The sequence below is a fragment of the Bos mutus genome, chromosome 1 (assembly GCF_027580195.1).
Source record: "Bos mutus isolate GX-2022 chromosome 1, NWIPB_WYAK_1.1, whole genome shotgun sequence".
Taxonomy (NCBI): domain Eukaryota; kingdom Metazoa; phylum Chordata; class Mammalia; order Artiodactyla; family Bovidae; genus Bos; species Bos mutus.
In genome coordinates this window covers 78,665,604-78,693,098 of record NC_091617.1, presented here as the reverse complement: position 1 = coordinate 78,693,098, position 27,495 = coordinate 78,665,604, and the positions used below count along the sequence as shown (strand labels likewise).

Below are 27,495 nucleotides of genomic sequence, written 5' to 3'. Positions count from 1 at the left end.
GTCCATCACCAACTCCCGGACTTCACTCAGACTCACGTCCATCGAGTCAGTGATGCCATCCAGCCATCTCATCCTCTGTTGTCCCCTTCTCCTCTTGCCCCCAGTCCCTCCCATCATCAGAGTCTTTTCCAATGAGTCAACTCTTCGCATGAGGTGGCCAAAGTACTGGAGTTTCAGCTTTAGCATCATTCCTTCCAAAGAAATCCCAGGGCTGATCTCCTTCAGAATGGACTGGTTGGATCTCCTTGCAGTCCAAAGGACTCTCAAGAGTCTTCTCCAACACCACAGTTCAAAAGCATCAATTCTTCAGCTCTCAGCTTTCTTCACAGTCCAACTCTCACATCCATACATGACCACAGGAAAAACCATAGCCTTGACTAGACGAACCTTTGTTGGCAAAGTAATGTCTCTGCTTTTGAATATGCTACTAGTACATAAATGTTGGAGAAGGCAATGGCACCCCACTCCAGTACTCTTGCCTGGAAAATCCCATGGATGGAGGAGCCTGGTAGGCTGCAGTCCACGGGGTCGTGAAGAGTCGGACATGACTGAGCAACTTCACTCTCACTTTTCACTTTCATGCATTGGAGAAGGAAATGGCAACCCACTCCAGTGTTCTTGCCTGGAGAATCCCAGGGACGGGGGAGCCTGGTGGGCTGCCATCTCTGAGGTCACACAGAGTCGGACACAAATGAAGCGACTTAGCAGCAGCAGCAGCAGTACGTAAATGTTCAAGGTATGATGAGATAGCAAAATCATGAAAGTGAATTACAAATCACCGAAACTGGAGAAACACTGGACTGACTGGTTGTCTCCAAATATCACTGTAAATCCCCAGAACTCAAGATTCTAGGGCCCAACTCATCATTGCCTCTCTCAGGTAGCACTTTGCCCTGGGGTCCCGTGTCCGTCGTTAGACAAATCAGGGAGGTGGGTCACGTGGTATGAGATGTGGCTACCCAAGGTCTGACTCCTCCATCAGGGCTGGGACAAAGCAGTTTCTTTTTTTTTTTTTTTAAATTCTGTGTGCAGGTGCAGTTTGATGTGTTATTATGGCCCCTGGTTTTCCACTGTAACTTCTCGAACTGCTGCTACACCTCTGCTCTGAGGAGTAGTTATGAGATAGAATGTGATTGCTGACACCAACGTGCTTTGAAAATCCTAAGCGCCTCACAAATGCCAGATGTTATTACCATGTTTAATAGATATACTACTCTGAGTGACACAGAGAGGCAAATGAACCCATATTCCAAAGGAAATAGCTCATTTTTCCCCAAAAAAGAGGTGATTGAACTTCCACCAACAAGCAGTTGTATGAACTCAGTTTAGTTGGCCACATCTTAGCTGTGTGACCCTGGACAAGTCCCTGCATCAGCTTTCTCATTTCTGCAATGGGAACATTTGTGACTGATCTTCTTTCCCTCCGGGCGGGGTCAGAGGCAGGAGCCTGCCCTCCACTCTCTGCTCCAGTGCCCTGGGTGACGGTAGCCTAGTTTCTTCACCTCAGTCCCTTCCTGGGTCAAGGACAGATTTCAGCGAGGTGATCCTTACCATCCTCCATCCTTCCGGCTCCTAAGTTTATTCTAACCACTACGCTTGTCCTTAGCAACTTTTCCTCTCAAAACCCTACAACCGAGAGAAAAGCATCAGACACCCTGTTTTAAAAGTTATGCATTTGTGGAAAGTTGTGCTCCAGTCACACTTTGGTAATAAAAATTCTGTATTCCCTCTGCCCCAGCTTAACTGTTTGCCTTTTACCTGTTATTGATTGTCAATTGGCTGCAGTTACTCTTTGATCTTCTCTTTTGTTTGAACTTGAATGCCACCCACACTGTCTGCCCCAGCCTCCTCTCTCTCTATTAAACAGTAATGATATGTAAACAAACTCGGAGGCCCCTGGGGAGCCAAGCAGCCCTGGGGCCAGCCTCCCTTGGGCCTGTGAATTGTCATTCCTGAAGCTGTCTGTTTTGTAAGTTCTTCTGCCAAGTGTCTATGGGAGCAGAGGGATCATTTTCCCCCCTTTCAAAGAGCAGGGTGAGCCGAGGCCTTGAGCTGGCGAGTCCTTTAAAGTCATCTTCAAAGGAAACCTGAGCTGCAAGGCCGGCCATGTGGCTGGCAGGGGGGCAATGTGACTTTCTGAGGTTCTCTCAGGGGCTTTGGGGGGTGAGCTCCCGCAGGCTTCCCAGCACGTGTGTGGAGCCTGCTGCAGAGGCACTGCCAAGGGACACCACCGTCCAGACAGTGGCCTGAGGGCCCAGGGAAGGCCCTGCCTTGCGTCCCCGCCCCACTACCGCCACCGCCACCCAGGAACGGGACGGGGCGGTGAGGACTTTCTCCTCTGGGCAGGCGGCTGTGACCACACTTGTCCTCACCATTCTTAGTTCCTGTCAGTCAAACTTGGTTTCTGAGGGGGTCTGAGGTAAAATAAAACCGGGTGCCAAAGCAAGCCAGGGTGAATCATGGAATCGTAAACAATCTAGTTAATCCGATTCCCTCAGGGGTGGGTCGGAAAGGGACTCAGAGGGGTAGTGGTTGTCACTCAGGAAGAGGCGGCTGACTTCCACCACAGAGTTCTTGGTGCAAAGAACGCTTCTGCAGGGATGGGGTTTGGCTTGGCTCATAGGGATTCATAAAGCTTCTGAGTCTATAGATGTCTATCCATCACCTAGGAGACAGCAAAAATCCTCCAAAGGCACCAAGGGTAAGGAAGGCAAGAGTTGAAGCTGAGGCTTCCCATACTGTCCTTGGACCCCAGGAAAGAGAAACTGTTTATGAAGCCAGAAGGCAAGACGAGCCTTCTCACTTCACAGAATGAGCAAACTCTCTAAGACCCAGAGGAGGAAAGGACCCACACATTGGTGTCAGAAGGGCTAGAACTGAGGTCATTCATTTGAAGTTCAGCCTAGAGCTCTGAATGAAAAATAAAGTGAGTGAAGACAGTTAAAAAAAAAAAAAAAACAGAAAGAGGAGGGAACCAGCCAGAGATAAGAAGCAAGAGGTCCATTCAAAATCCCCGACCTGGGCGCCACATGAGCAGAATTTGGCATCTGCGGTCCATCCTTCTTCCAAGAGCTGAAGGTGGGCCCTGCCCAGCAACCAGATGCAAACCCCAGCCTCAGTCTTTCCCTGCCCTCCATGAGCACTGCCCACCCAGGTGAAGAGCTGGGGAACCAGACCCATTCAAGTCCTGACTCCAGCACAAGGAAAAAAAATCCAGAACAAACCGATTTGACTTTTCATTTTATTCTTGTATTTGTACAGCTATATTTTACAACGCGGTAATGCAGTTTAGACACAGCCAAACCCTGTCTCCGGAGTAGTTATAACACAAGCATGACGCAGAATGTGATGAGACAAACATTCCCAAAGAGAGCTTAGTTAGTGACAACTCCAAGTCCCTGTGTCTGCCTACACGTCCAAAAGGGATGGCGCAGTCGTCCCCTGTTGAAAACTTCCATGAAAAAAGGCACCGTAGGACACGTTGTACGGGTATATACAAACCGAAAACTAGAACAAAACTACACGTTTTCTCCTTCCGCAGCTTTTTTTGTTCTTTTTGTTTGTTTGTTTTAATACACACTTTGTAAATTGTAAACCTTCACTTGCAAAAAAATACAAATACACTGAGGCATTTTAGACAAAATATTTTCTTACTTATACAGATGCAATACTTAAAATAGTCTCTTAAGTGCTCTTTCTCAATAAAGATTCTCAGATCCGTGTCTGCCTGCAGATACAAAATCGAGCCTTTAACGCAGTTTTATATTTTTAATATATCTTTTTAGGTTTATATATATTTATTTTATATATATATATTTATATATTTACAACTCTGCCATATATTCCTTCACCTTTGGTTAAAAAAATTAAAGCCCTCTCTTTGATAACATACCGAAGTCTCTTCTTTTAAAAGAATGCACATTTACATACAAAAGAAACATCTGATCCCACAAAACATATACATTCCTCATTTTGCAGACTAAGTCAAGTCAGAACTTTTGCGTACTTCCCCCGCTTTGATATATAAAATGATTTTGCTTTTTGCTGACATGGTTCGCCGTACACATAGGAGAAGAAGCAATATTATTTTCTTAAAGTTTTACGGCAGTGGGGGAAGGGGAGCTGCCCTGGCGCCCCGTCCCCCGCCCCTCCCCCCACCCCGCCCCCGCCAGCTAGGATTTGCGCTAGTGGATGAAAGAGGCACTACATCATGGGATGAACATTGTAAAGTGTTACAGTATCCTTTGGGTAGATTCCGAAAAGGGGCTCGAATGGAAAGCATCAACACTCCATGCTTCAGCAGGCTTTGGGGAGCTCCGGGGGCAGGTCAGTGGCGGACACGCGATATTGCACCTTGGTGTTGGTGATGGCGCCGTGCTTCTGGCGCAAGTGAAGACGGAGCTGACTTTTGTGACGGAAATGCAGGTTACACTTCTCACACTGGGGGAGAACCAGAGGCAAACTGTTAAGTCATCCACTCAGGAAACGTGTCATTACTCAAGGACCTTGAGAAGGAGATTCTCCCTTCCAGGGATGGGGCAGTTCTTCCCTTCCCTCCTGTGGGCAGGTGAGAGCCCACAGGAATGCTGGCTTCTGCTAAGGGACAAGTACACTTTGTGCAAATGTCTCTTCCCTGCTTTCCAAAGTCTTGGTCATGTTCTTCCCCTGCTTGAGATTCATTTCCCTGCTCTAACTCAACAAATTCAAGTCTAAACCAAAAATGCAGTTCAGATGCAAACTCTTCTAATTTTTAAAGTTTTCCTGAATCTTTCTAAGGTGAAAATAATTCCTTTCCTTTAACCTCTGTAAGATTTCCAGCCTTGCCACTTAATGCCAAAAAGCCTTGGCATCCCCAAAATTAACATCCTTCTCAGATGCAGAATGCTTTGACACTGGTGACTACTTCTCACTAAACTTTGTAATCTTCCCAGTACCTGTGAATATACCTCTTAGGCAATTATGCAATACATCTGAATATATTTGGACAAATGGATTAGAACAGTCTGAATTTTGCAAATGGAAATTCCGGAAATCTCAGATATGCTTTTAAAAGGCAGTTATATTCCTTTAACTTAGTGTACGCATCTTAGAGGCCTTCCCAGGTGGCACTAGTGGTAAAGAATCCACCTGCCAATGGAAGAGACTTGGGTTCAACCCTGGGTCAGGAAGATCCCCTGGAGGTGGGCATGGCAACCCACTCCAGTTTTCTTGTCTGGAAAATCCCAAGGACAGAGAAGCCTAGCAGGCTACAGTTCACAGGGTCACAAGGAGTGGGACACAACTGAAGTGACTGAGCACATATGCACACATAGATCTCAGATCAGCTAACTAGGCATTAGCAAGTAAAGCTGTTTCTTGTTTTGATTCCAAAAATGGGTGATAATCATTTTAGTGGAAAAGTTCTTTAAAAATAAAGTGGATGACTAAATGTAATGTGGGACCCTGATGTAATCCTGAGACAGAAAAATGTTTTAGGCAAAAACCGATGCTGCTGCTAAGTTGTTTGTCGTGTCTGACTCTTTGTGACCCCCGTGGACTATAGTCCACCAGGCTCCTCTGTCCATGGGATTCTCCAGCCAAGAATACTGGAGTGGGTTGCCATGCCCTCCTCCAGGGGATCTTCCCGACCCAGGGATTGAACTTGCCTTTCCTGCATCGGCAGGAGGATTCTTTACCACTAGCACCACCTGGGGAGCCCAAGTAGAAACTAAGAAAGTAAAGTATGGATTCTAGTTAATAATAACATACCCAGTATGGATTCATTAGTTGTGGTTAATGTACCCTAGTTATAAGACTTAATAACAGGGGAAATTGTGTACATATGGTATCTCAGTGCTATCTTTGCAACTTTTCTACCAATCTAAAACTATTCTCTAATAAAACTGTAATAAAATATATTCATATAGAGAATATGTCTTAAAGTAAAAATGGAAATAAACTTAGAAAAAAATAAAGCAGGTGTGCAGTGAGTATAAAGAGCCCCAGTCTTGGGAGACAAGGGCCCCTCATACCTGTGCTACCCACTCCCATGTGCCCTGAGCATGGCATGTCTCTCCGAGCCTCGGCTTTCCTTTCTGCAAGGGACTGAGTCTACACTCTGAAGGTCGCTCAACTCTGGTATCCTGTGTATCTACATGTCCAGCAAATAATTATAACAGCAAATACGTTCTGGACTCTTACTATGCGGCAAGCACTGTTCTGAACACTTCCGGGAATCCATTAATTTAACATAACTGTGTGAAGTAAGCACTATTATCAGGCTCAGATGAGGAAATTAAGGTACTGAGAAGATAATTAATTCGCCCAAGAACAAAATCAGGTGAGAAGATATTCACTCAAGGAGCGATAAACAAGTAAATGTAAATAACCACCTTCTCAGGTTAACATTTTGATATGGGTTAACCATTCCTTTATTTGTCCTTGTGTCCATCACTACCTACAGAGATGTCATAAATTCAGCAAAGCCAGCCTCATCTATAACAGTAGTTTCTACACTTGTAGGACATGGGACTCTTTTCTTCAAATTAAATGGAAACTGGAAAGGGAAAAAGGCTGCTATATCATTCCAGTCCTGCCCTGCAGGGTTTCAGAACCTCAGTGATTGAAAGAGCACAGTTGGAAACCTGCTCATCTACCTCATTCTCACCATTTCATAGACAAAGAAGACTATGGCCCAGTGAGAGGGTTAGGGTTTGCCCACAGCCTTAAAAAGGGTCATTGCCAAAGTCCAAATAAGAATGCAGATATCTCAGCTCCCTGGCCAGTATCTTTCCACTTTACAGCAGAGATCAGCAAGCTGTTTCTGTAAAGAGCCAGACAGTAAATATTTCACACTTGGTGGGCCTGACATTCTCTGACATAACTACTCAGCTCTGCATTGTAGCGTGAACGCAGCCGGAGACATACGTCAACAAGTGAGCCTGGCTGTGTGCCAACAAAACCTTATTTATGGACGTTGAAATTTAAATTTTATATAACTTGCATGTCATAACATATTATTGTTATTTTTAGCTATGTAAAAGTATAAAAACCATTATTAGCTTGTGGGATTTCAAAAATTAACCCATAAGCCATAGTTAGTCAAGACTCCACTCTAGAACACTGTGATTCCAGTGGCCTGATCATGGCCTCTTACTTCTGGTCATTTGCAACTGTCTTTTCTCTAGTTTTTTTCTCCCTTGTATCACCACATTTCTCTGGTTCCCCTCCTAGTCTGTGACTGCTCCTTTTCAAACACTTTAGCTCGTCTGAAGTAGACATCTAGCCCAGTTTAGGGACAGCTGGAGGCACTCAGTAAGTGTTTGTAGAAGGAATGAATGACTCTGATGTCTATGTAACCACAGTCCAGACTTCTTTCTTAAGGCCTGGATTACCTAGCCCAATACCCTCACTTTAAAGATGAGCAAACTAAGACTGATGCTGAAGCTGAAGTTCTGATACTTTGGCTGATTGGTGTGAAGAGCTTACTCACTGCAAAAGACCCTGATGCTGGGAAAGACTGAAAGCAAAAGGAGAAGGGGGCGTCAGAGGACGATATGGTTAGATAGCATCACTGACTCAATGAACATGAGTTGAGCTAACTCTGGGATATAGTGAAGAACAAGGAAGCCTGGCACGCCTCAGTCTATGGGGTCACAAAGAGCTGGACATGACTCAGCAACAGCACAACAACAACAAACTAAGACTCAGGCCAACCTCAAGCTGGCTGTCTTTGAAAATCAGAGTGAAATCTGGTCTTAGGACCATGCGAGTTCAGTGGTCCTCCCACTGCATGCCTGAGATTGACGCGAACAGCCTGTGGCCCCAACCCCACCTCCCCGCCCCTCCCAGGCCAGCCAGTGGCCACAAGGGGCTCACGCACATGGTAAGGTTTCTCTCCTGTGTGGATTCGCAGGTGGCTCTTCAGAGTCTGAAGGTGCCGGAATCGGGTGCCACAGATTTCACAGGGATAGGGCTTCTCGCCAGTGTGGATGAGCACATGGGCACGGAGGTGGGCCACCTGCACGGAAGAGCGAAGAGCAAACAAACTAAGAGGCTCGGTCGAGGTGGGCTCAGACCCCCTGGAGCCTCTTATCAGCACACTGGCTGGGGGTCCGTGGCCCACGCCCCCTGCTCACCTGGACAAATCTGGCTCCGCACGTTTCGCATTTGTAGGGCTTCTCTCCAGAGTGAATTCGGGTGTGGGTTTTCAGGTTGGCCGGTCGGTTGAACTGGGCCCCGCAAATGTTACAACGATAGGGTTTCTCACCTGTTGCAGAGAGAAGAACAGGAAAGCCATAATTAAAGAAAGTTTCCACAGTCCCTGAGCCCTGGTTTGCAAAGCAATTAACCCTTATGCCACTTCGGCTTTCCTTCCCTTGGAAGGGGTCAGAGAGAGGTGTCAGGGGCCTGCCACCCCTCTCTCACACACACATCAGCACACCTCACCCATGACCAGGGTCAAGAAGCAGGTGGTGATGTGGAGGAGGAGAGACAATGTCAGGCATGGGTCAGGGAGGGACTAAGGTCCCAGGAACCAGCTTTGTCATCAGGATGATCTAACTTCAGGATGTGGACATGTTACTCGCCTTTTCTGGGCCTCAGTTTCCCTCTCTGGCACCCGAGGGGTGAGTTGAGATGACTCAGGAAGGCTCTGCTAGGGTAAGGCTGATTCAGTCAACCCATTCCTCAGAGAGGTAACACTCAGGCTGCTCTAATTTCTGTCTCTGAGAAAAAACATGCTTTTCCTTTCTGCTAGCGGCAACTACAGCTGCATTCTATTTGCAAGAGAGGTGGGGCCTGAGTTGGAGTAGATGCTCAGACAGAGGAAACCAATAGAAGGGCCACGTCTTCCTTCATGGAAAGTTTCTGGGATAATGGGCCCATTTAAAATTCCAGGAGAGAGGCAACTTTGGACAACAATCAGGTTATGAGATGCTACCCGGTGTGAGCTGATAAGGAACCAGCCCTGGGAGAGACCGAAGAGGCTTTAGCGTTTTTCTGGTTTATAAAAACCAACCTGTCTCTGCCTCTCTCAGCCAAGGTTCATCCCCTGTACAGTAAGATGAACACTTTTGACCCCAGTGAAGGTGGAGAAGCAACACAGAGCATCTCAAAGGAAAGACAAAGGGAACACAGAGTGGCTGGGTCACTAAGCCAAGACGTGACAGGCCAGGCCTACACTCAGGCCAGGAAAATCCCTGCTCCCTACCTCACCTCACCAGGCCCCAAAGCCCCACGCTGCTTTCCCTAGAATCCTTGCCCCGTTCTGCCCCGGGGAACCTGGCGAGCTTGGGGATGGGTTACAGAGCCATACCCGTGTGGACGGTCTTGTGGCTGGCGAGGTTGCCCTTGTAGCGGAAGGAGGCCTGGCAGCGGTCACACTTGTAGGGTTTGTCACTGTGGGTCTGCAGCGTGTGCCTCTTGAGGGAAGCCTCCTCAGAAAAGCGGCAGTCACACTCATTGCAGAAGAAGGCCCCATTCTCTGTTGGAGGGTGAGGGGAACACCAGGGTCAGCACATCAAGAAAGTGAGGTGGGCCTCCATGGCCTGTCCTCTGGAGCCACCCCCAGGGCCAAACTGAGCCCCCAGTGCCCCATCTGCCCATTGTTCATGGGAGCCCAGAGCAAAGGCCCTGTGAGAATTCCCTCTTTCTTAGTGTTTAGGGTCTCAGTCATGGAACCAAGAAAGGAGACAGATTCAAATATTAAGGTAGAAAAGGGAAACTCACACCCAAGGTACCCACATGGCCTGTACCAGCTTACATTCATGCATAGAAGCCCTCGGGTAAGACTGCCTCTGTCTGTGTCTCTATCTTCAAAATCAGGATAATAAACTCCTGTCCTGCCTACCTCACAGGAGCATGTTGTATAACATCAAGCATCACAGGAATGTAAGATACGAATCAGAGTCAAAAATACTTTGAGTTCATCGAAGGAGGAATTAACAATGACTGTGGTCACCCTTGCACCCATCTAGACTTCATGTCTCCCAAGCACTTCTGAGACAGGGAGACAAAAGATGATGGTGGAAGTAGAAACAGAGGCCCAGAGAAAAAGAACTGGAGTATAGAGCGAACAGCCAGGGAGCCAGGATGGGACAGTCCCTCCCTGCTCTCCCAACTATTGGCCCATGGCCCTGTGCCAAGCCTCTCAGTGTAAGGAACTCATCTTTTTCTTTTGTCTTAACAATATGGAAATGACATATCATGGTGACTTACCCCTAAAAGAAGTATTACTGGGCTACCCTACTGGAGCCAGAGCTGGGGGAAGAGGGGAAAACTGGGGGTGCCAATCACAAACTATCCAAAAATGTCAATTAACAATCTGTTCAGTGAATCAAATTCAGCTAATATTAACTGAGTGCCTACTCCATGCTAGACTCATTAGGCCCTGTGGAAAACACAAGCATGAATAAGGCAGATGCTTCTCCTTCTAGAATGTACAGTCTAGCAAGGTGAACTAACATGCATACAATCAGTTTGGGTCCAGAGGGCCTGAGAAGGCTCTGGAAGCTAGTGGTAGCCAGCTCCATCGCTAGTTTTGCTGGAAGGAAGCTGAGAGAGCTGTGTGATCCTTCTCTATTCCCCAAGAATAACTCAGATTCTTCACCCCTTGCTTTGGTCAGTCTCATTCCCTACATAAGGTCTCCAAGAGTGGGAATCTGGGCTGGTGATTTAAATGCCAATGGACTTCCAATGAGGGGCTCCTTCCAATCACTGAATAGACACACAAACCTCTGGAGCAGAGGCCAGGGCAGGGAAGGGACTCACCGCAGCTGGAATCTGAGTACTCAGACTGGGTCTCTCCCAGCTCCTCGGGGAACGTGGGGCCAGCAGCATGCAGGCACATCTCTGCGTGCTGCGGGGACTGCGAGCCGCAGGATGTGCACTTGGGGGGGTGCAGGTAGAGCGGCGAGTGGCTCTCGCTGCTGCTTCTGGGGGAGCCAGTCAGGGACCTGTGGGCAGGAGGAAAGGGCCTCAGCAGATAGAGCAGGGCAGAGCCTCCTCTTGGCCTCCATGCATCCCTCTTCCCTGTGCTCAGGGCAGTCCAGGGGCCACTTGAGATGAGGAACCACAAAGTTACTTATCCCCAAGCCTCCCTTCAAACAGTGGACATACTGAGATCACTGATGGGGTCACATGGAGCCCAAACCTCACTCCCAGGCTCAGCTCCCTCCCTTTGGTGCTGCAGTCCACGGCCATCCTCCGTCCAAGACAGCAGGAGGATGCCCCATGCCATACCGAAACCAAGACCTCAGGAGCTTGGGATTCTTGGAATGCTCATCTACCACAGAGGGGAAATTCTCTCTCTATGAAAATACACTGAAGCTTAAGGACCTTCCTTACTTAGGCTAATTTAGTCAATAGGCTTTAGCCCACACCTCCAGTACACTCAGCATTTCAGGCAAGAGAACACAGCCTCTGCATCCATCAGAAGTGAGTCCAGAATCCTGCTCAGATAAGCCCTGGCCCCAAGTCCCGACTGCCTCTGATCACCTGTTGACAATGTTGTTGAGCCGACTGGCCTGTGGGATGGTGGAGTCCTCCGCACTGGTGCTGAGCTTAGTTGGGGACTGGAGGTCAAGGCTATCAGGCTCCATGGGTGGCTGGCAGGCTGGTGGGGCAGCATAGGCTCGGGGGGAAAGGCGGCCCAGCTCTGCCTGCTCAGGCCCCTCCGGTTTGGCGTTCTGGTTGAGACTGTTGAGCACGATGAACTTGTACTTCTTCCAGTTGCAGGCTTTGGGGTCAGTGGGGCTCTTGGCCGGCGGGGACCCAGAGGTCTGGAGGATGCAGGCGTTCTTGCTGCTACAGGACTCCGTGGGGGAGTTGGGCTGGCAGTCAGACTTCTGGGGACTTTGTGGGCTAACCAGACCCTTCCTGTTCAGGGGTGCATTGGGGGGCTCGAAATGCAGGGCAATCTCATCTTCCGAGGAGGGCCGCTCTTCCTCCTTGCCGGCCTTATCACAGGGGAAGTATGGGGCGCTCCGGGCTGAGGGCGCAGCAGGCTTGGGGCCCTCGGCTACACTGTAGTGCATGTCACTCCGCGCCTCCTCAGGAGCCGCCTCCTTGGGCGAGTAGATGGTGCTGTGGCACACGCTGGGGGAGATCTCCATGGCCGGCCGACTGTACTCACTGGGCACTGGCCTGGCACTGTCGCAGGGGAGGGCCCGATCCTTGGGGAAGGGGTTGGCTATAGGCATCCGGGCATCCCGGAGCTCCTCATCAGAGAAAAGGAAGCTGCTGACCGGAAGGTGGCCGTACACAGGGTATGAGGCTGGCGGTGTGGACAGGCCATTGTACAAGCTGGGGGCAAAAGCTCTGCTCTCACATCCGGGGGCATTCCTCAGTGGCAGGCTGTTCTCCACCACCTCCCGGCCCCGATAGGCCATGATGTCCTGGGGCATCAGCATGCGGCTGTTGAGGAAGTCTTCACGGGGAGGCTTGATGGCAGGAACCATCTCTGCTTCACTGCAGGAGGGAAACAGAGAGAAGACCCCGGCCTCCTAATCAGAACCTTCCAAGTGACACTGGCCTATGAAACCCACACAGGCGTGGGGGTCAGCTAGACACAGGCAACGTGGCCCTGGACTAGGGAAACACTTGCAGTTACAAGGCAGTTCTGCTAAAAGTCTAGCAATCTAGCCCAGAGAAGCTAAGTGAGTTAGCCACACCATCAGTGCCTGTTCAGGTGTGATTTTGTGTAAGTCCCATATGTTCATATATGTGTGAATCTCTAATTATTCTGCTATTATAAAACGGAAAGCTTTTGGAGCCCTTATCTCATTTCATCCCTACAGAATCCTGCAAGGAAGGTTGAGAAGGCATTATTGTTTCCATTTTATACATGTGAAACCTGAGCTTCAGGGAGGGAAGTGTTTATTTGATGCTGGTGTCACATGTTTGGAAGGTCACTGTCAAACTGGTGTTTGTGAAGAAGGAACTCACTGCCTGGAGTCATAGGGAAGTTTCCTTTTGGAGAAGAGGCAGCAGGTGCCAGGGTGGGAAGCCCTGGCTCTGCAGCAACAGGACCTGGTTTCTAGTCCCCGTGGTGCCACTTATCAGCTCTGTGACCTGGAGCTAGTTACTGAACGCTCCCAGCACAAGGCTGGACCCAGGGAAAGCACTTATAAATGATCTTGCCACCATTATCACCCACAGGAGACAAAGAGCTCAAGCTGCCTGTACTTGAAGGGACATTACGTGGGCGAAAAGTGGGCCAGCTCCGTGTGATTGCAGTTAACAGAGCTAGAACCAAGGAATGAAGGTGAAAGGAGCCAGATTTCAACTTTCAAACTGTCCAAGGTAGAACTGCGTGGTTCTGGGAACAACGAGTTCCTTGCTCCTGGAGATGTTCAAACAGAGGCTGGAAACTTTTCTGTTGGAGAAGGGCTGCGATCACCCTAGAGAAGCTGAATCAAATGATTCTACAGAAGTCAAGGCCTAAGTGTTCTACTTAGCAAAGCTCTTCACTTTTTTGGCTCTCAGGTTTCTCATCTTTCAATGACCGTCCTATCTCACCAGATCCCAGGTAGGGGGTTAGACCCAGTGAACCCAATGTAATTCAGTAAACGTTCTCTCGTTTAGGAGCAGAGTGACATAAGAGATGAGTACAGCAGCCCACAGTCTGGTGGGGGAACTAAGTATGTAAATAGTTACAATGGAAGCCTAAAGGAGAACTAAAACACACATGCAAATAGTGAAAGAGAAGCAAAGTCTAACAGGAATACAAAGGGCTTTGGGAAACAACTGAACAGCTGCGGAAAGAGCAAAGTGATAACTGCACAATGAAGAAGTCGGCATCCGGGCGTGGTCAACAGGATGGGTGGGAGGAAAGGGTCAATCAAGTGAATGGAAGGAAGCAAGAAGTGGGGATACACGTGGCATATCTGAATAGCAGGAGTGTGCAAAAGCAATGGAAAGTAGGCTGTGGCGTATCACAGAGGATTATTTTTTCTACGTGCATGCATTATCAAGGGTCACTGATCTTTTGTGGTCCCTTCCATCTCCAAGGCCTCCATCCAGGTGGCAGCTCACCTGGCCTTGATGAACTTCCGGCAAGTGTCCACAACATGCTCCATCTGAAGGTACATAGCTGTGGCCATCACGGCCATGATGTTGCCCTCCCGCAGATTGAGCCGAGATGTGTACATGAAGTCCAGGAGGATGCAGAACCCCTCCGGGTTGATCTCAGGATCCAGATTGATCACACTGAGGTTGCATTTCAACTGGTCTGTGAAGATGCTGTAGAACAGGCCACTGTAAAACAAAGGAATGTCTCACTATAGCAGACATCAATTACAGAAACGGCCATCAATTACAGTTAGCAGGGGCCCTAAGCCCCTTTTCCCTGGACCAAGCTCTGGACCTTCCATGCCAATTAACAATAGCTGCCATTTATGGAGAGTTTACTCAATGTCAGAGAGTCATTAAGCACTTTACATCTACTCTCCTGTGTTTCTCACAACCTTATAAGATAGATTCTATCCTTCTCTCCCTTTTCAAATGGGGGAACTAAGATCAAAGAGGTCAAGTAATTTTCTCAAAGTCACAGAACCTGTATTCCTTTTGGTCTTCACTGCACAGATTACCAGAGTTAAATTTAGCACTCATTTGCAGTAACTATTTTTAGTTTACATCTTTGGGATAAGCATTTCCTTTCTTGCTCCACCACATTATCCTCATTCTAAAAATCTTATTGTATTTTTTAGAAGCAAATTGGGTATTGATGACAAACAAATAAAATGATACCTATATCTGTAGTTTACTGATTTTCTAAAAGTCCATAGATTGTTTTCTAAAAGCCCATCACAAGGTCAATACTCCCAGGAGAGCTAAGTCAGTGTCAAGCTATACCTCCTGGTACCATGATGTCAGATTCAGGAAAGAGCATGCAGGGAGAGGCCAGAATTCTGGACTGTCATCTGGATTCTACTCTTCCTGAGCATGCTGCCAGAAATGAGCTAGACTTACTAGACTTTAGTAAGTAGCTATGAAACCTTGGGTAAGGGACTTCACTTCTCTGCGCCTTGGTTTCCTTATCTACAAAGCAGGAATGACAATGTCTCCCTTACACAGTTGTGGCAAGAATGAAAATGTAAAGGGGACAAATTGATGCCTGAACACAGTAAGCATTTGGTTAGTGTCATCTATTATCTTAACTCTCTATAAACCTTTCCACTATTTTTTTTTAAAGGTGCTTGTTGTAGATGTTCTGTATGTCCTCTACTTGCAATCCAGATTCCTGACTCCACGTCAGCTCACCTATAAATGTTTTCATCTTATCATCTATAAAATAGAGCTAATCATGCCATCCATAATACAGGCCACTTTGAAAATCCAGGGAGATGATGGAATGTAAAACTGCTCTGAACATTTGAAATACTTGACAAATATAAAGAATTAGCCAGCTCACTTTCACCAGCTTAGATATTCTCTGAAACACCCACGGAAATATAATCATAGTATAAATAAATACAATCAGAAAAAAAGAGCAAAAGATCTCAACTTAACTTGCTAGAAATATTTAAAAACTCGCTTTCACTTTTCATTTTTTCCCCACTGGTTCACTAAAGTCATTCCGTTTGCCCTGAACACATCTCTTCTGGAGACAGGATCTGATTTCTTCTCCCTCTATTCCCACAGAATGGAAACGCTTTCTTTTCTAAAAGTGTATTTATTCATTTGCTGCCTGGGAACCCACTCTGCCAGGCCATGTGCTGGGGACCTAGAGACAATGAGATGTGGCCCCAAACACTGCAAGAGGCCTCCACCCTCCACCCTGGCAGCCAGCACCTTCGCTCCCCTTATATCCATCATCTGCCTTCTACTTCCAGACCCCTTACCTGCAGGCCATGAGGACTGTCTTATGGGCTCTAAACTGCTCCCGGCTCACCACTATGACAACATCAGTCAAGATGTCACGGCTCCGGAGTCGATTAAGGTTGAGAAGAACGTCACTGGCATGGCGGGTGAACTGGATACAGCTGTCAGCCGGCGAGGCCATTTTTCTTCACCTGAAAGAAAAGGTCAAAATCCTGTTAGTCCTCCAGAACCTGTTTCCTTCTCACCAGGAGTGTGAGAGCAGGTGGCTCAGCCTGCTCCCTTGTGTTTGCTTTTGAACAATTCATCGGCCACCTCTGGGCATTTCTCTTCATGTCTGTACTAGGAGATAATCATCTTTACCTGACTTGTTAATAGAAAACCCTATAGGGGAAAGAGGAAGGGAATGAGTATTTGTTGAACGTTTTTTCCACATACCAAACACGCCACCAGCATTGAGAGGCAGTGAGTGAGTGACAGGGGAGAGAAAGCATGCTTTGAAGGTTAGCACGTGGGCCATACCTTTTGCAGGCTGTATAACTTGGAACAGGTTGTTTTACGATGTCTGGGCTTCAGTTTCCCCAAATGGGGAGTACTAATTCCTCTGCGGTAGTAAAACTTAGAGATATGTGCCTGGTCCACACTAGATTCTCAAAAATCATAGCTATTCTCATCAGTATCTCATCTCATCATCCTAGCCACCATCTGTCTCTCCCCTGCTAAGCTTCAGAATTGTCAGAATGCAACTGTCAGAACTGCTGGTGCATAGTAGGCAGCAAAATTACTGTGAACCAAGCAACAAGTAAGGGAAGCCCTGGTCACATGAGTGTTAAGACAGTCAAATGCAGGGGCAAAAGAGTAGGGGTGGGGTGGGGGGGTGTGAAGGAGAGGCAATCAGCTGTCCTTTCTCTCATCTAAAGAAAGGTGGCACCGTTCACACAGAGACACATGCACTGGCAAATTCAAAAGAAACAGTTTGTCCACAAAACTGTAAAGCGTATAATTCAATTTACTTACCCAGTGCCTTGATTCACAGTCCAAAATTTTGCTTAAAACCTGCAGGGAAGAGAAAAACCAAGCAGAAATTGATTTAATGAATGTAAGATTGTCCACTATAGTCTTATTTTAGGACACACATATTTAGTTTTACTCTGATAGCTGCAGCCTGCCAGCTGGTGCGGTTTTACCACAAGTGAGCAAACACTTTATCCAGCTCGGCTCTTACAGAAACAACAGGCACCCGAAGCTACAGGATAATAATGTTTTTACCTTGAGTACTCAGAATACAATTTCATACGTTAATTACATACACATATACACATTTAATTCCTTTTTCAAAGTAAAAAATGTATGCCATCCAAATGTAATAGAGTTTATGGGAAAGAAAAAAAAATAAGAAAAGTGATTCTTTCAATATTAATGAAATGATCCTTCAGGGGCCTAAAAACTGGATGCTTATCAAAACCTGCTAAAATACTATCTTCCAAACTTAGAATGATTCCACAAGACCAACAAGGTCAATATCTTTATCCTTAGTTCACAGAGGACAAAATTGAGTTACCAGGCAGTATTTCCTGACTGTCTGAAGCACTTAAGACTAAATAAGGAATGTGCAGAATCCAACCTGAGATGGTTTATCTACTCTTTTGTTCATTTTCAAAGTTTCCAATCCCATCTCTCCTGGGTCTAAGATCAGATATAGTGCCACAAACTTCCAAGTTTGTGCTTCCCCCTGCTGGTGAGAGATTTAACTGTGTGGTTTAGCTGAGAACTGGCCAGGGAGCACTCAAGAAACACGGACCCTCTCCAAATTGATTTCTCTAAAACAAAATCATTTAAAGTCTAGGTGAAAGACTCATTTATGATCACATGTGGGCTGCAGAAACAAAACAATATCTGAACCCTACCCCAACTCGTCTTTTTTAACATGTAGCTTTTCAGAGCTATTTTCCGGGTAAAGGGGCCCGAGGCCAAGGAGGTCATATTGGGCCACATAAATGGTGAGTGACCCAGCCCTAGGTCTTCTGGCTCAAATTCTTGTCCCCTTTCCAAATCAGCCTACGTGCTGTAGAACAGGCAAGACAGCACCCTGATGTGGGTGAATCTCATTTTTAAGTTCCTTCCCCCACACAGACACTTTGCCCCCATTCCAGGCTGCTGAGTCTTACCAAATGAGCACTCTAAAATGAGAGGTTTCCTTGAGTCTGTAACCAAACACTCTGACATTTCTCTGTGGTCCCAAGTGCCAGTCACTCAATCTCATAGGCTTCAAGGTTAATGTGTGCATGTGAGTGAGTGGAGGCGAGAAGGAAATGGGGGAAGGGAGAGGATAGAAAAAGACAAAAGAACCTATTTCCTCCTCTCCCCATCCGAACTTGGATTGGCAAAAAAAGATACACGGAATGGGTCCTAACCAAAGTTCAATGATTGTGTCCTTGGAAAAGGAATACTGCAGACACATGTGAGGTTTATTTATAAACCTTCTCCTCCTCCCCTACGGAAGAGATCCCTCAACAACTCTGGAATACTTAAGGCTGTCCTTTAACCAGCTTCAACCACCCTCTCGCTTGTGGATTTCCAGTCACACAGACTCTAGGAACCACAGGAAGTGCAGATTTGCCATTTCACCTTGACAAGTGGCAATGACTCACTCCTGATGCGGAATGAAACAAACAAACAATCCCCCTGGGTCCACTGTCTGTCAGGCTGTTGGCTGGGCACTTTCCGCTGTAAACCTCTCGGCCTGGCTTGACCAAATAATGCACATACACTAAGGCCCCTGCCCTTATTAAGTCCACTCCTTTCCAAGCTAGCTTTATCTTAGGAACCCCCCAAACTAGTGAGTATGTTAGTCATGGTGGGTGTGGGCAATGATGCCACCCTCTATATGCTGCAGGTGTGGGAGCACCACTAGAATTTGGTTTGCTTTTCACAGACCACTCAGCTGTTTCTCATCCATTTTTGTGTCTGATCCTTATAATAGCCACCATTAACTGGGAGGAGAGTGAGGCTCCATGAGATAAGTCTTATCCAGGATCTCAGAACTAATTCCAAGCAAAGCCCGGAAGAAACCCTGCCTACTAGCTTCAGCCATCCCACCAATGTCAGCACAAGACTCCTTCCACAGAAGCAACCAAGACAGCAGAGGTGTCAAGAAGAAACTGACATCTGCAAGAGCCCAGACCTTTCCCGACTCCATCCCAGCACCAGCCGCAGTAACCACCAAGTGAAAGTTAGACTGGTCTTTTCCACCCCCATACACTTTCTCTCCTTTGGCGCTTTCCCTGTGTAAACGAGGCACCTTGAGAAGGCAGATAGATCCTTTAAAGAGCTTGATGAAAAACGAGGGAATTCCCCTTTTTAAAAAAAAAAAGGGGGGGGGGGGGCAAAGGTAAAGAAGACAACAGAAAGGCAAAGAGAGACAAGGGATGGGAAGGGCTAAGCCAGCCTATATGAAAAGATCCCATCCTTTTCCTCCCACCTCCAGAGGTGGCCCTCTTCTCTTGCTCACACACAAGGGCACAAACTCGAGCCCTGCAGCCGGGCAAGCCGGCGCAGATCCGCAGATTGGCCCACCCCCATCACACCGTACCTGTCTGCTAGGGACCGCCCACCCCCGGGCGTGTTGCCTGCACCGCGGCGCGTCCACCTCGAAGCCCCCCACGGGCGCGGCGGAGCCCCGGCGATAGCCGTGAATTTGGTTACATTCAAGTAAAACTTTTCGTGCACCTCGGTAGCTAACATTATGTGTGCCCTTTTTTTTTTTTTTTTTCCTGTTACGCCGTCAAGGCAGGGGGCAGTGAGGGGAATGGCACAGCCCTCTCATTCCCGGAACACAGTCGATCTCAACTCAGCGGATTTCACAGAACACTCTCTGCCTATCGCCGGCTCCAACGAGAAGTAACTTTCCAGGAAGCTGCCGGCCCCGACGGCAGCCAGGATCGCTGCCTGCGCCGCTCGGGCCGCCGGGGATTCACCCGGCGAGGGGGGGCCGCCCGGGGAGGCTCGCGGGGAATACGGCGCACTTTCCCCTAAATCCCTCGTCCGCGCCAGGTCTAGGAGTCTATTAGAGTTCACCTAGTCCAACCCTTCCCCCACAACAGTTTTTTAAACAGGCGAAGTCAGGCAAGTTAGTAGCACAGCCGGATCTGAAAGCCAGGATTTCACGTTCTATCCCAGGCTTGACTTCAAGTTGCCCCATTACGGCGTTTGTTTGCCTGGTGCATCTTTTTCTTTCTCTTTGCTTGCCCCTCCGACCCCGTCCCCTCGTTTGAATGGGAGTGGGCGGTCGAGGCCCCCCAAGTCAAAAAGATGGGAGTCCTAGAGCTAAGGGTCTCCATCCAGCGCGCCCCACCCGAGCTGAAGGAAAACTAAACCGAAAGCCCCTTCCGCCTACGTTGGCAAGAAGGAGAACCCAGCTCAGCTCGATTTCCGCCCAGAATAGAAGCTGCCAGGCCGAACCTGGCTAGATTTCGAAATTTCCGAATCCGATTTCTCTGAAACCATAGATTAAAAAGGTCAGGATTGGCACAAGCCTTGGGCTCAAACTCTAGCGCGTTCATGGGCGCGCCAAGGTTGCCTTGCCCTCCCCAGGCCTTCCTCGGAGTTAGAACCCCCGGGCGCCATCTCCTAATCGGTCTCAGCATCGGACTCCAAGAGGCACCTGCGGGACCCGGTGGTAGGGAGGTGAAATATGCAGCCTCTTAGGCCGCAGCGCAGTCCTAAAACTGGCGGGTAGCGTCACACTGCACCGCGCAGCACCTCAGCAGCGGGGGCGGGGTCAGTAAAGACGGGGCCTCTTTGGCCTCATAAAATCCCACTTTCTCATCCCTTCGCCGGGTAGAATAAAGGTGAAAGCGAAGGCTGCAATTTAACACGGGATGGGATGAGAATCTAGGAAGGGAAGCTAAAATTAAATGCATTTATTGGAAATTAGGAGTCCCCGTGGTTCCGGGAGCTCAAACCTAATCCTGTTTTACCGCTGCCTGACACTAGAGAGAGCCCTCCATCAAGGCTTAAAACCGACTCCTCCTTGTCGCCCCGCCCTCCTTCTATTGACCTAGTTTAGATCGAGTCTCCGGATTTGGAGAAAGCCTTTCCCCCTCCCCCTTTCTCTATCCCGGTCGGGTTTTGGATTATTGGTAATCTAATAACTCCAATAACTCGTTGAGAAATCCAGAGGAGAATCTGGAAGTGCAAAGCACTCTTGAGAGGCAGGGACGAGACATTTTAATAAGGCCGGAGCCGCCGCAGTGGAACCCGCATCAGGGCTCTGGCCGCAGCGTTCCCTTTCTCCGCAGCGTCTCAGCTAAGGAGCCGCCTGGGTCTAGTCTCGGGGGTCTGGCGGTTGGGACGGGGGTGGGGGTAGGGTCAAACCGCCGAGTTGTTTTTGTTCTGGGGGAGAAACACCCCCTCACGCTTTTGTCTGGGGGGCGGGAGGATTTGAACACCGTAGATGAAAGTGAATTTCGTAACGTGGTGGCCTCTGCAGTCGCTTTGGGTGACCGAGGAGGTGTTCAGGGACATGATGTCCTGACTTTCATTTCTATCACACTTCCTGCCAACAGCGCTCTTGCAAGCCTGCAAGCTTCTAGGAAATGCAATAAAATAGAGGGATGTGTTTTATCATCAAGATCTGAAGAGGAGCTGCAGAAGGGACACTCCCCGGGCGCCCAGCTCGCGACTGCCTTCCAGAAAGGGCCGGCAGTCAATGCCAACAGACACGAGCAAAGATATTTTGGCCATCCTGCCTGGAGCGGGCTCGGCCTTTGCAAAAAGGCTGACGGGGGAGGGCAGAAGCATGATCTCCCCAAGCAAACAATGCCTTTAAAAATCCGATCTGGACAGAAGTCAGCCAAGGTCTTTATTCACGTTAATGAAGATGGAAGGCACTAACTGTCCTTGGAAAACGATGAGTCAAACTTGACCGCTCTTCAAACACGTCCCCAGATTCGTTTCCAACCCGAACAGAGGCGCGTTTCTCCAACGCGGCCTGCAACAGCTCCCGAAGTGGGAGAGGCAGAACTTGATTCCTGCTGACCAGGGCGGTGGAATCAACGGCTTCTCTCGCGGGTGTGCGCGCCAGTGGTCGCTAGGGGCCGCCAGCACGCGGACGCGCGTTTGCCATCTTAAGTTTTGAACTCCAAGCGAGAAAACTTTACTGAGAAGCTATTGTGGATTACACTCTGCCTGTCCATAGGACCCACGCACACAACTGATTTCTCACCAATCCACTAAGCAAAGTTTGTAAGTGGGGGGTGGGGTGGTCCGAGCTATTTCAGGATCCAAATGTGAGCCTCCGACACAGTGAGGTGCAATCTCTGCAAGTTTAGGGACGGGGCTTTAATCACGCCCTGACACACGCACACCCCCCTCCCCAAGATCTGATGCTCCCACCCCTCAGCGCTTCAGTGGGCTTTTCAAAGTCTGTTACGGAAAATCTTGGGCCATACTTTGTAAACAAGTTGCTCGGAGAAATATGGGGAAAGAACTCTTTCCCATTATGGTTACCTAAGAGGTTAAAATTATGGCTCCCTCTGCCTTCAGCTGCTTTTTCTCAGCTACCTCGAAGGGGCGGAGACAAACTCGCCTTTGACTTTAAGTCACTGACCTGGAATTCAGAAGCTTAAAATCTGGTTCCGGTTAGGTCACTAACTCCCCATTAACCCTCACATCAAGCCAGTTTCCTCACTGTAAAGAGCTGTATGTCCTAGAGCCCTTGTGGTATCCCTCCACTGTAGACTTTGCCCCGGGAAAGGCCACAGCAACTGGGAGGCAGTGTTTTCAAAAGGGGGTGCTTTTTGGTTCTCTAAGCAGATGCAGATATCTGCCCGTCGCTGAGCGACATGAATGGGTAAGCATCCGCAGGCCTTGTAATTTTCCTCCGCCTTACCAAAACGTTGGAGGTTGGGTGTCATCCTCATTGGAAGGTGCCCTGCATCAGTCCTAGCACCTGGTTGAGATACTTGGGGACCCGAAGGTGACGCGGTCTAATGCCCAAAGTGGGGAACTCCGCCAAGACCTACCACTAGGTGGCGGACTCGGTCCGTACGAAAACCGCCGCGCGACCACAGCCTTCCACCCTCGACTGCCCCCCACCTTTCTGCTGTTGTGGTGTATTAGGGGGAGGGGATTGCCTCCATAGGGCAAAGCAGGAAAACATTTTAATTTACAGAAGGTAATTCGTTTTTCCCCATGCTCACACCTCTAGCAACCACAACGCAATATCTGAAGCTGCGTGCGTGTATTATACGTAGATTTTTCCAGCCCTAAATGTATTGGGAACAGAAAGAAAGAACGCACTTGTCTTCAAAAAGCAGGATGGCACTCGGCAGTATTGGCAGAGGTTCCTGCCAAACCCTGTCGACCACCAAAAAAGTCGGGTACAAACTGATTCCCACGGAGAAAAGAGACCCTGGAGGCCAAGGGCAGAAGAAGGGTCCCACCCAGTCTTATAGCGCTTGGCTAAATCGCGGATGGGGGAGTGGGGACGAGTTGGTCTTTTGGTGGGGCTGTGGTCTCGGAGTGGGAGGCGGGCAGGGTAGGGAGGAGCCGTTCTGGCTTCTAGTGGGGCGAGGAGAAACCGGCCAGCTTTCCCACAACCCAGCACTCTCGCTCCGATCACTGCGGCAGCTTTCCCACTTGTTGCGCAGTGCAGGAAACTGGCACGCGCCACACTACTTTAACTCCCAGAGGTCTCCAGACCGGCTACAGATCAGCCTGCCACTGCCCCTGGCAATCCACAACCCTCCCTCCCCAACCAACCCCCTACAGACACCATCTCCACCGCCAGCAAAAACTACAGGACTTCCAGTCAGTATTTTTTTTTTTTTACACCAAAACATTCCTTCTTATCTCAATATCAGACAGGCAGCAGAATTCGGGTGCCCAGAGAAGTCAAGTCCAAGGCGGCGGGAGTGGGGGGCGGCGCGCTACTTCCGCCTGTAAAACTCGCCTACTTAAAGCCAACCAGGCAACCCTCCCCCCATCACACACACACACACTCGAACTACTTCGCCTATTTTGACACCATCCTAGCTCGAAAACCGTTTTTCTCCCTCCTTTTGAGAAATCAAGTTTTTTAAAAAGCTAGCTTTATCTCTCCTTCCTAAAGAAAAAAAAAATCCTCATAAGGTCATTTCACAATATTTTTCAAATATTTGACTTTTGCAAATAGATAAGTTTCATCCACCGAGGGGTGGCGCTGCCGCACCACCTCCTGTGAATCTGAATTTTTCACAACAAAGTGGGTTGTGAGTGTGGCTACCCAGCAAAGGAGAGAGGGAAGGAAGAATTTTGACATCTAGTTATGGCTACCATTTACTCAACCAATAACTGGAACTCTTTAAGGCTCAGCTAACGATAGCTGAAGAGTTTACTGTCCCATTCCTGTCCCAAACCCAGAATAAAAATGGAACATTTGTTTTTCATGAAAGCAAGGGGTAGAACCCTTAGAAACTGAGCATAGAGGAAATAACCAGTTGGAGAATTCCCACTTCTATCTGCTTTCTCCTTCAAGTTGCTCTGTTTTTACAAATAGATAGCCTTATCGTCACTATCAACAGACCCTTAAAATCAGTCAATGCTTGGGCCTGCAGTATTGGAAAGTCTTCCAAGTAGGATATTGGAAACTTCTATTTATAAATGGAGAGAGGGGGGACTATTTCCCATCCGCAGGCTTCTATTTTGGCCTGAAAACTCAACTACAGTCATTTAAGGCAGGGAATGCCCATCTCCTGGTACTCCCTTTCCATTTCCTCCTCCCCCAGAGACACATTATCTTTTCTCCTTTAAAAAAAAAAAAAAAGCATATATTTTAAAGCGAGAATGTGATTTCACCTCGTTCCTTTGAGCTCATGTTTGCTACCTCCAGGAATAGCGTGTGGACTAGGGCCAGATGAACTTCAACTTGGGCTGCAGATTTACGAGGTTCTGTTCAAGTGCCAAAGGCTCTTGGTAGTAAATAGCGAGCAAAATAGATACCTGTCTCCTGACGGATCTTGCCGGCCCCCCTCTTAATTTTTTTCTTAAGTTATTTATCAAAACCACACACACCTTGCAAAGAAAAAGGGAAACTGGCAGTCTCTGTAGAGGAAGCCAGTGGCATCGCTCTGAGCCACAAACTGTATTTCTAAACAGCCCTTTCCCTGGTTCCTTCTCTCCTGCCCCATTTTCTTTTTCCTTTTTGAAAAAAAAAAAAAAAAAAGCATCTACTGACACTCACTTTACTTTAAGGTGGGGGTGGAGGGGACGCATTACAAGATATTCCTCCTGGAAACTATAAACTGATGGAACAAAAAAATCCGAAAGGATTAAATCAGTTTCCTGGAGGGGATGGCGAGCTCACAGAAGAGGTCAGGGACCCAGTAACAGTTCTCGATTTGGAGCGCCCAGTCTGGGGCCATTCCTTCGGCTCAGCTGTCAGGACCCCCACCACCAAGACAAACATTTCGAGAAGGGGCACAACATAAACAGGATCTTTTTCAAGCTTTTTTTTTTTTTTTAATCTGTAGGATTGTGTACTTGTTTTTCATGGGATAGCTTTAAAAACTCAATTATTGCAACACGAGTTCCATTTTTGGCCAGAGTTCCAATAACACGGCATCATAACGGCAACGCAATCTACAGCTCTCAAGACATTTACCACGGTCACTACATCCGGCAGCGGAGTGGCCCCCTCGCTCCCGCGGCTCCCCAGCGCAGCCGATTTCCGAGGCTCCGACTCCCTACCGGCTCCCGCCCCCGGCCGCCGCCGCCGCCGCCTTCCCCCATTCCTACTCCCTCGATGAGAGCTACAGGTTGCAAATCCAACCAACCTCGCAATCCATTTCTGCAAAATCACTCACAAAGATCTCCCGTTTGCGCCCGCGCCCCCTCCTCCCGCGCCAAGTCCCCCAGCCAGGGCCACAAAGTGCCCTTCTCTCCTCCCGGGTCTTGCACGTAGGAACGCGGGCTGGGGCTGTTTGTGTTTTCCCTCGCCCTGTGCAAGGACCTCGGGAATCTGAAGCCTGACGCCGCTACTCTCCGACCCGCAGTTTTTGTTTTGTTTGTTTTCACAAAGCTTGCACCATGGGAAAAATAAAAATTTAGGAAAGCGGGGAAACAGCCATTGGGAGCTAACACCGAGTCACGCAGCGCCCAAAATACAAACACCGCGACCGCCAGAAATCCCGCCACCTTCCCGCTTGGCTGGGCCGTCCTGAGAAGGTTCCCGGAGTCCCCGCACTCTGAACAGCACCGCAGGTGCAAACGCGCACCCCTTTCCCACCCCCACCCCCAAATCCCCATCCCGCCACAAGCCTCTCTCCCCAGGACCGGGAGAGAGAGCGCGCGGGGGTTCCCGACTCCCTAGACTGCAACCAAGAAAGAATGATTTCCAAACTATTCAACATCCCCGCCCCCAGGCAAGCTAAACCTCCCCCAAAACGCAGGGGAAGGGGACACCAAAACGCTCGGATCTCGTTAGGAAGATCGCGGCTCAGAAAGGAACACTTCATCTGGGTTTATGAAGGGAAAAAAATAAATAAATAACCACGAGGAGTTCGCTTGCATTTCTCCTCCAAAATCTCGGCTCGGAGGTGGGGAATCTAGAGGACCGAGGCCGGTGGAAGGGAGCCAGCGGGGCGAGCGAAAGGGCAGCCTCCCTCCTCGCCTCCCGGAGTGACCAAGAAGGACGGGAGAAGGGAAGGAAGGAGAGGCGAGGGAAGGGAGAGGGAAGGAAGAAAGGCGAGGCTGGAGCGAGGGAGCAAGGAAGGCAGTTTGCAAGCGAGAAAAGAGGGGAAAAAAAAAAAAAAAAACACAGCCGCACGAATCCAGCGAGATCACAAGCCGTACGCAAGCAGCAGCAGAAAGAGCGAGAGCGCGAGCGCGCGTCCTCTCCGCCGTCTGGGGCCAGACAGCCCCCAGACTTGCCCGAATCACCCCCCAAGCACTGTCTCGTCCTTTCTGCTCCGGCCGCCCCCTAATTCCCCTCCTTCCTCTCCTCCACCTCCTCTTCAAAAACCAAAACAACACAAGGGAGGGTGGCAAAAGCCTCCCCAAACCGGCCAATTCACTCAAAGACAACAAGAATAAAATAATAAAAATATAAAAATCTACATCCTAGAGTGGGAGAGACGTGGGACTAATCTTCGGCATTTATTTTAACACCTGACAGCTACAATAAATAAATATATACATTTACATCAATAGATACACATAGGAAACTTGGAGCCAAAGCATTTGGCAAGAGCAGAAAAAAAGAATTAAAAGGTAAAATAATGATCATGAGCAGCGGCGGCGGCAGCGGCACCAGCGGCAACAGCGGCGGCGGCAGCAGCAGCGGCGGCAGCAACAGCAATAATCACCTGGTGTCCGGCCTTTCCTAGAAACTTCTTGCATCACCACTTCTAAGAACCCCAGTTCTAAGAATCAACAGAGCTCAATTCTCGGAATTTGAGCTGGGGACTTTACCACTGCTACGTAGCAGGGGAGGACTCGGTGTCAGCTCTTCACGACTTATGCCTCCTCCGGGCCATAAAAAGCCCTCCAGGCCAAAATATTTTCCCGCTGTCAGGCAGATTTCGGGGTCCTCACAGGCTAGACGTCTCGGGTTTGGAGGTTTCGGCGCGAGGGTCGAGGGGCCGGACGGTGGCTCTCCCTACCCGGCCCCCGGTCGGTGGTACAGCCTGCTCCGCCACCGTCACGTGGGCGCCCCCT

The 27,495-nt window shown here is 48.8% G+C and overlaps 1 protein-coding gene across 4 annotated transcripts; it reads right to left on the bottom strand.

Moving 5' to 3' along the window:
- Positions 1-3,223: 3,223 nt before the first annotated feature.
- Positions 3,224-27,495, bottom strand: BCL6 (BCL6 transcription repressor). 4 transcript variants are annotated; one of them, XM_070371869.1, is made up of 10 exons: positions 27,144-27,495; positions 16,816-16,854; positions 15,822-15,992; positions 14,014-14,235; positions 11,476-12,447; positions 10,750-10,934; positions 9,296-9,463; positions 8,118-8,248; positions 7,862-7,999; positions 3,224-4,440 (listed from the first exon to the last, which is right to left on the bottom strand). In XM_070371869.1, exons 3-10 carry the CDS (start codon positions 15,980-15,982, stop codon positions 4,297-4,299), a joined length of 2,121 nt encoding a protein of 706 aa, XP_070227970.1. In that variant the 5' UTR covers positions 15,983-15,992; positions 16,816-16,854; positions 27,144-27,495; the 3' UTR covers positions 3,224-4,296. The 4 variants fall into 4 exon arrangements, with proteins under 4 accessions (XP_070227970.1, XP_070227977.1, XP_070227971.1 ...); XM_070371876.1 differs by lacking the exon at positions 27,144-27,495 and adding an exon at positions 25,442-26,045; XM_070371870.1 differs by lacking the exon at positions 27,144-27,495 and adding an exon at positions 17,967-24,616.

Bases quoted from the DNA above. Each gene is read 5' to 3' on its own strand.
- BCL6 (XM_070371869.1), bottom strand. From the start codon at position 15,982: ATGGCCTCGCCGGCTGACAGCTGTATCCAGTTCACCCGCCATGCCAGT. The intron at 14,236-15,821 runs GTAAGGGGTCTG...TTTGTTTTACAG, and splicing joins ACAGTCCTCATGGCCTGCAG to TGGCCTGTTCTACAGCATCT. The intron at 9,464-10,749 runs GTGAGTCCCTTC...ACCCTCCAACAG, and splicing joins GTACTCAGATTCCAGCTGCG to AGAATGGGGCCTTCTTCTGC.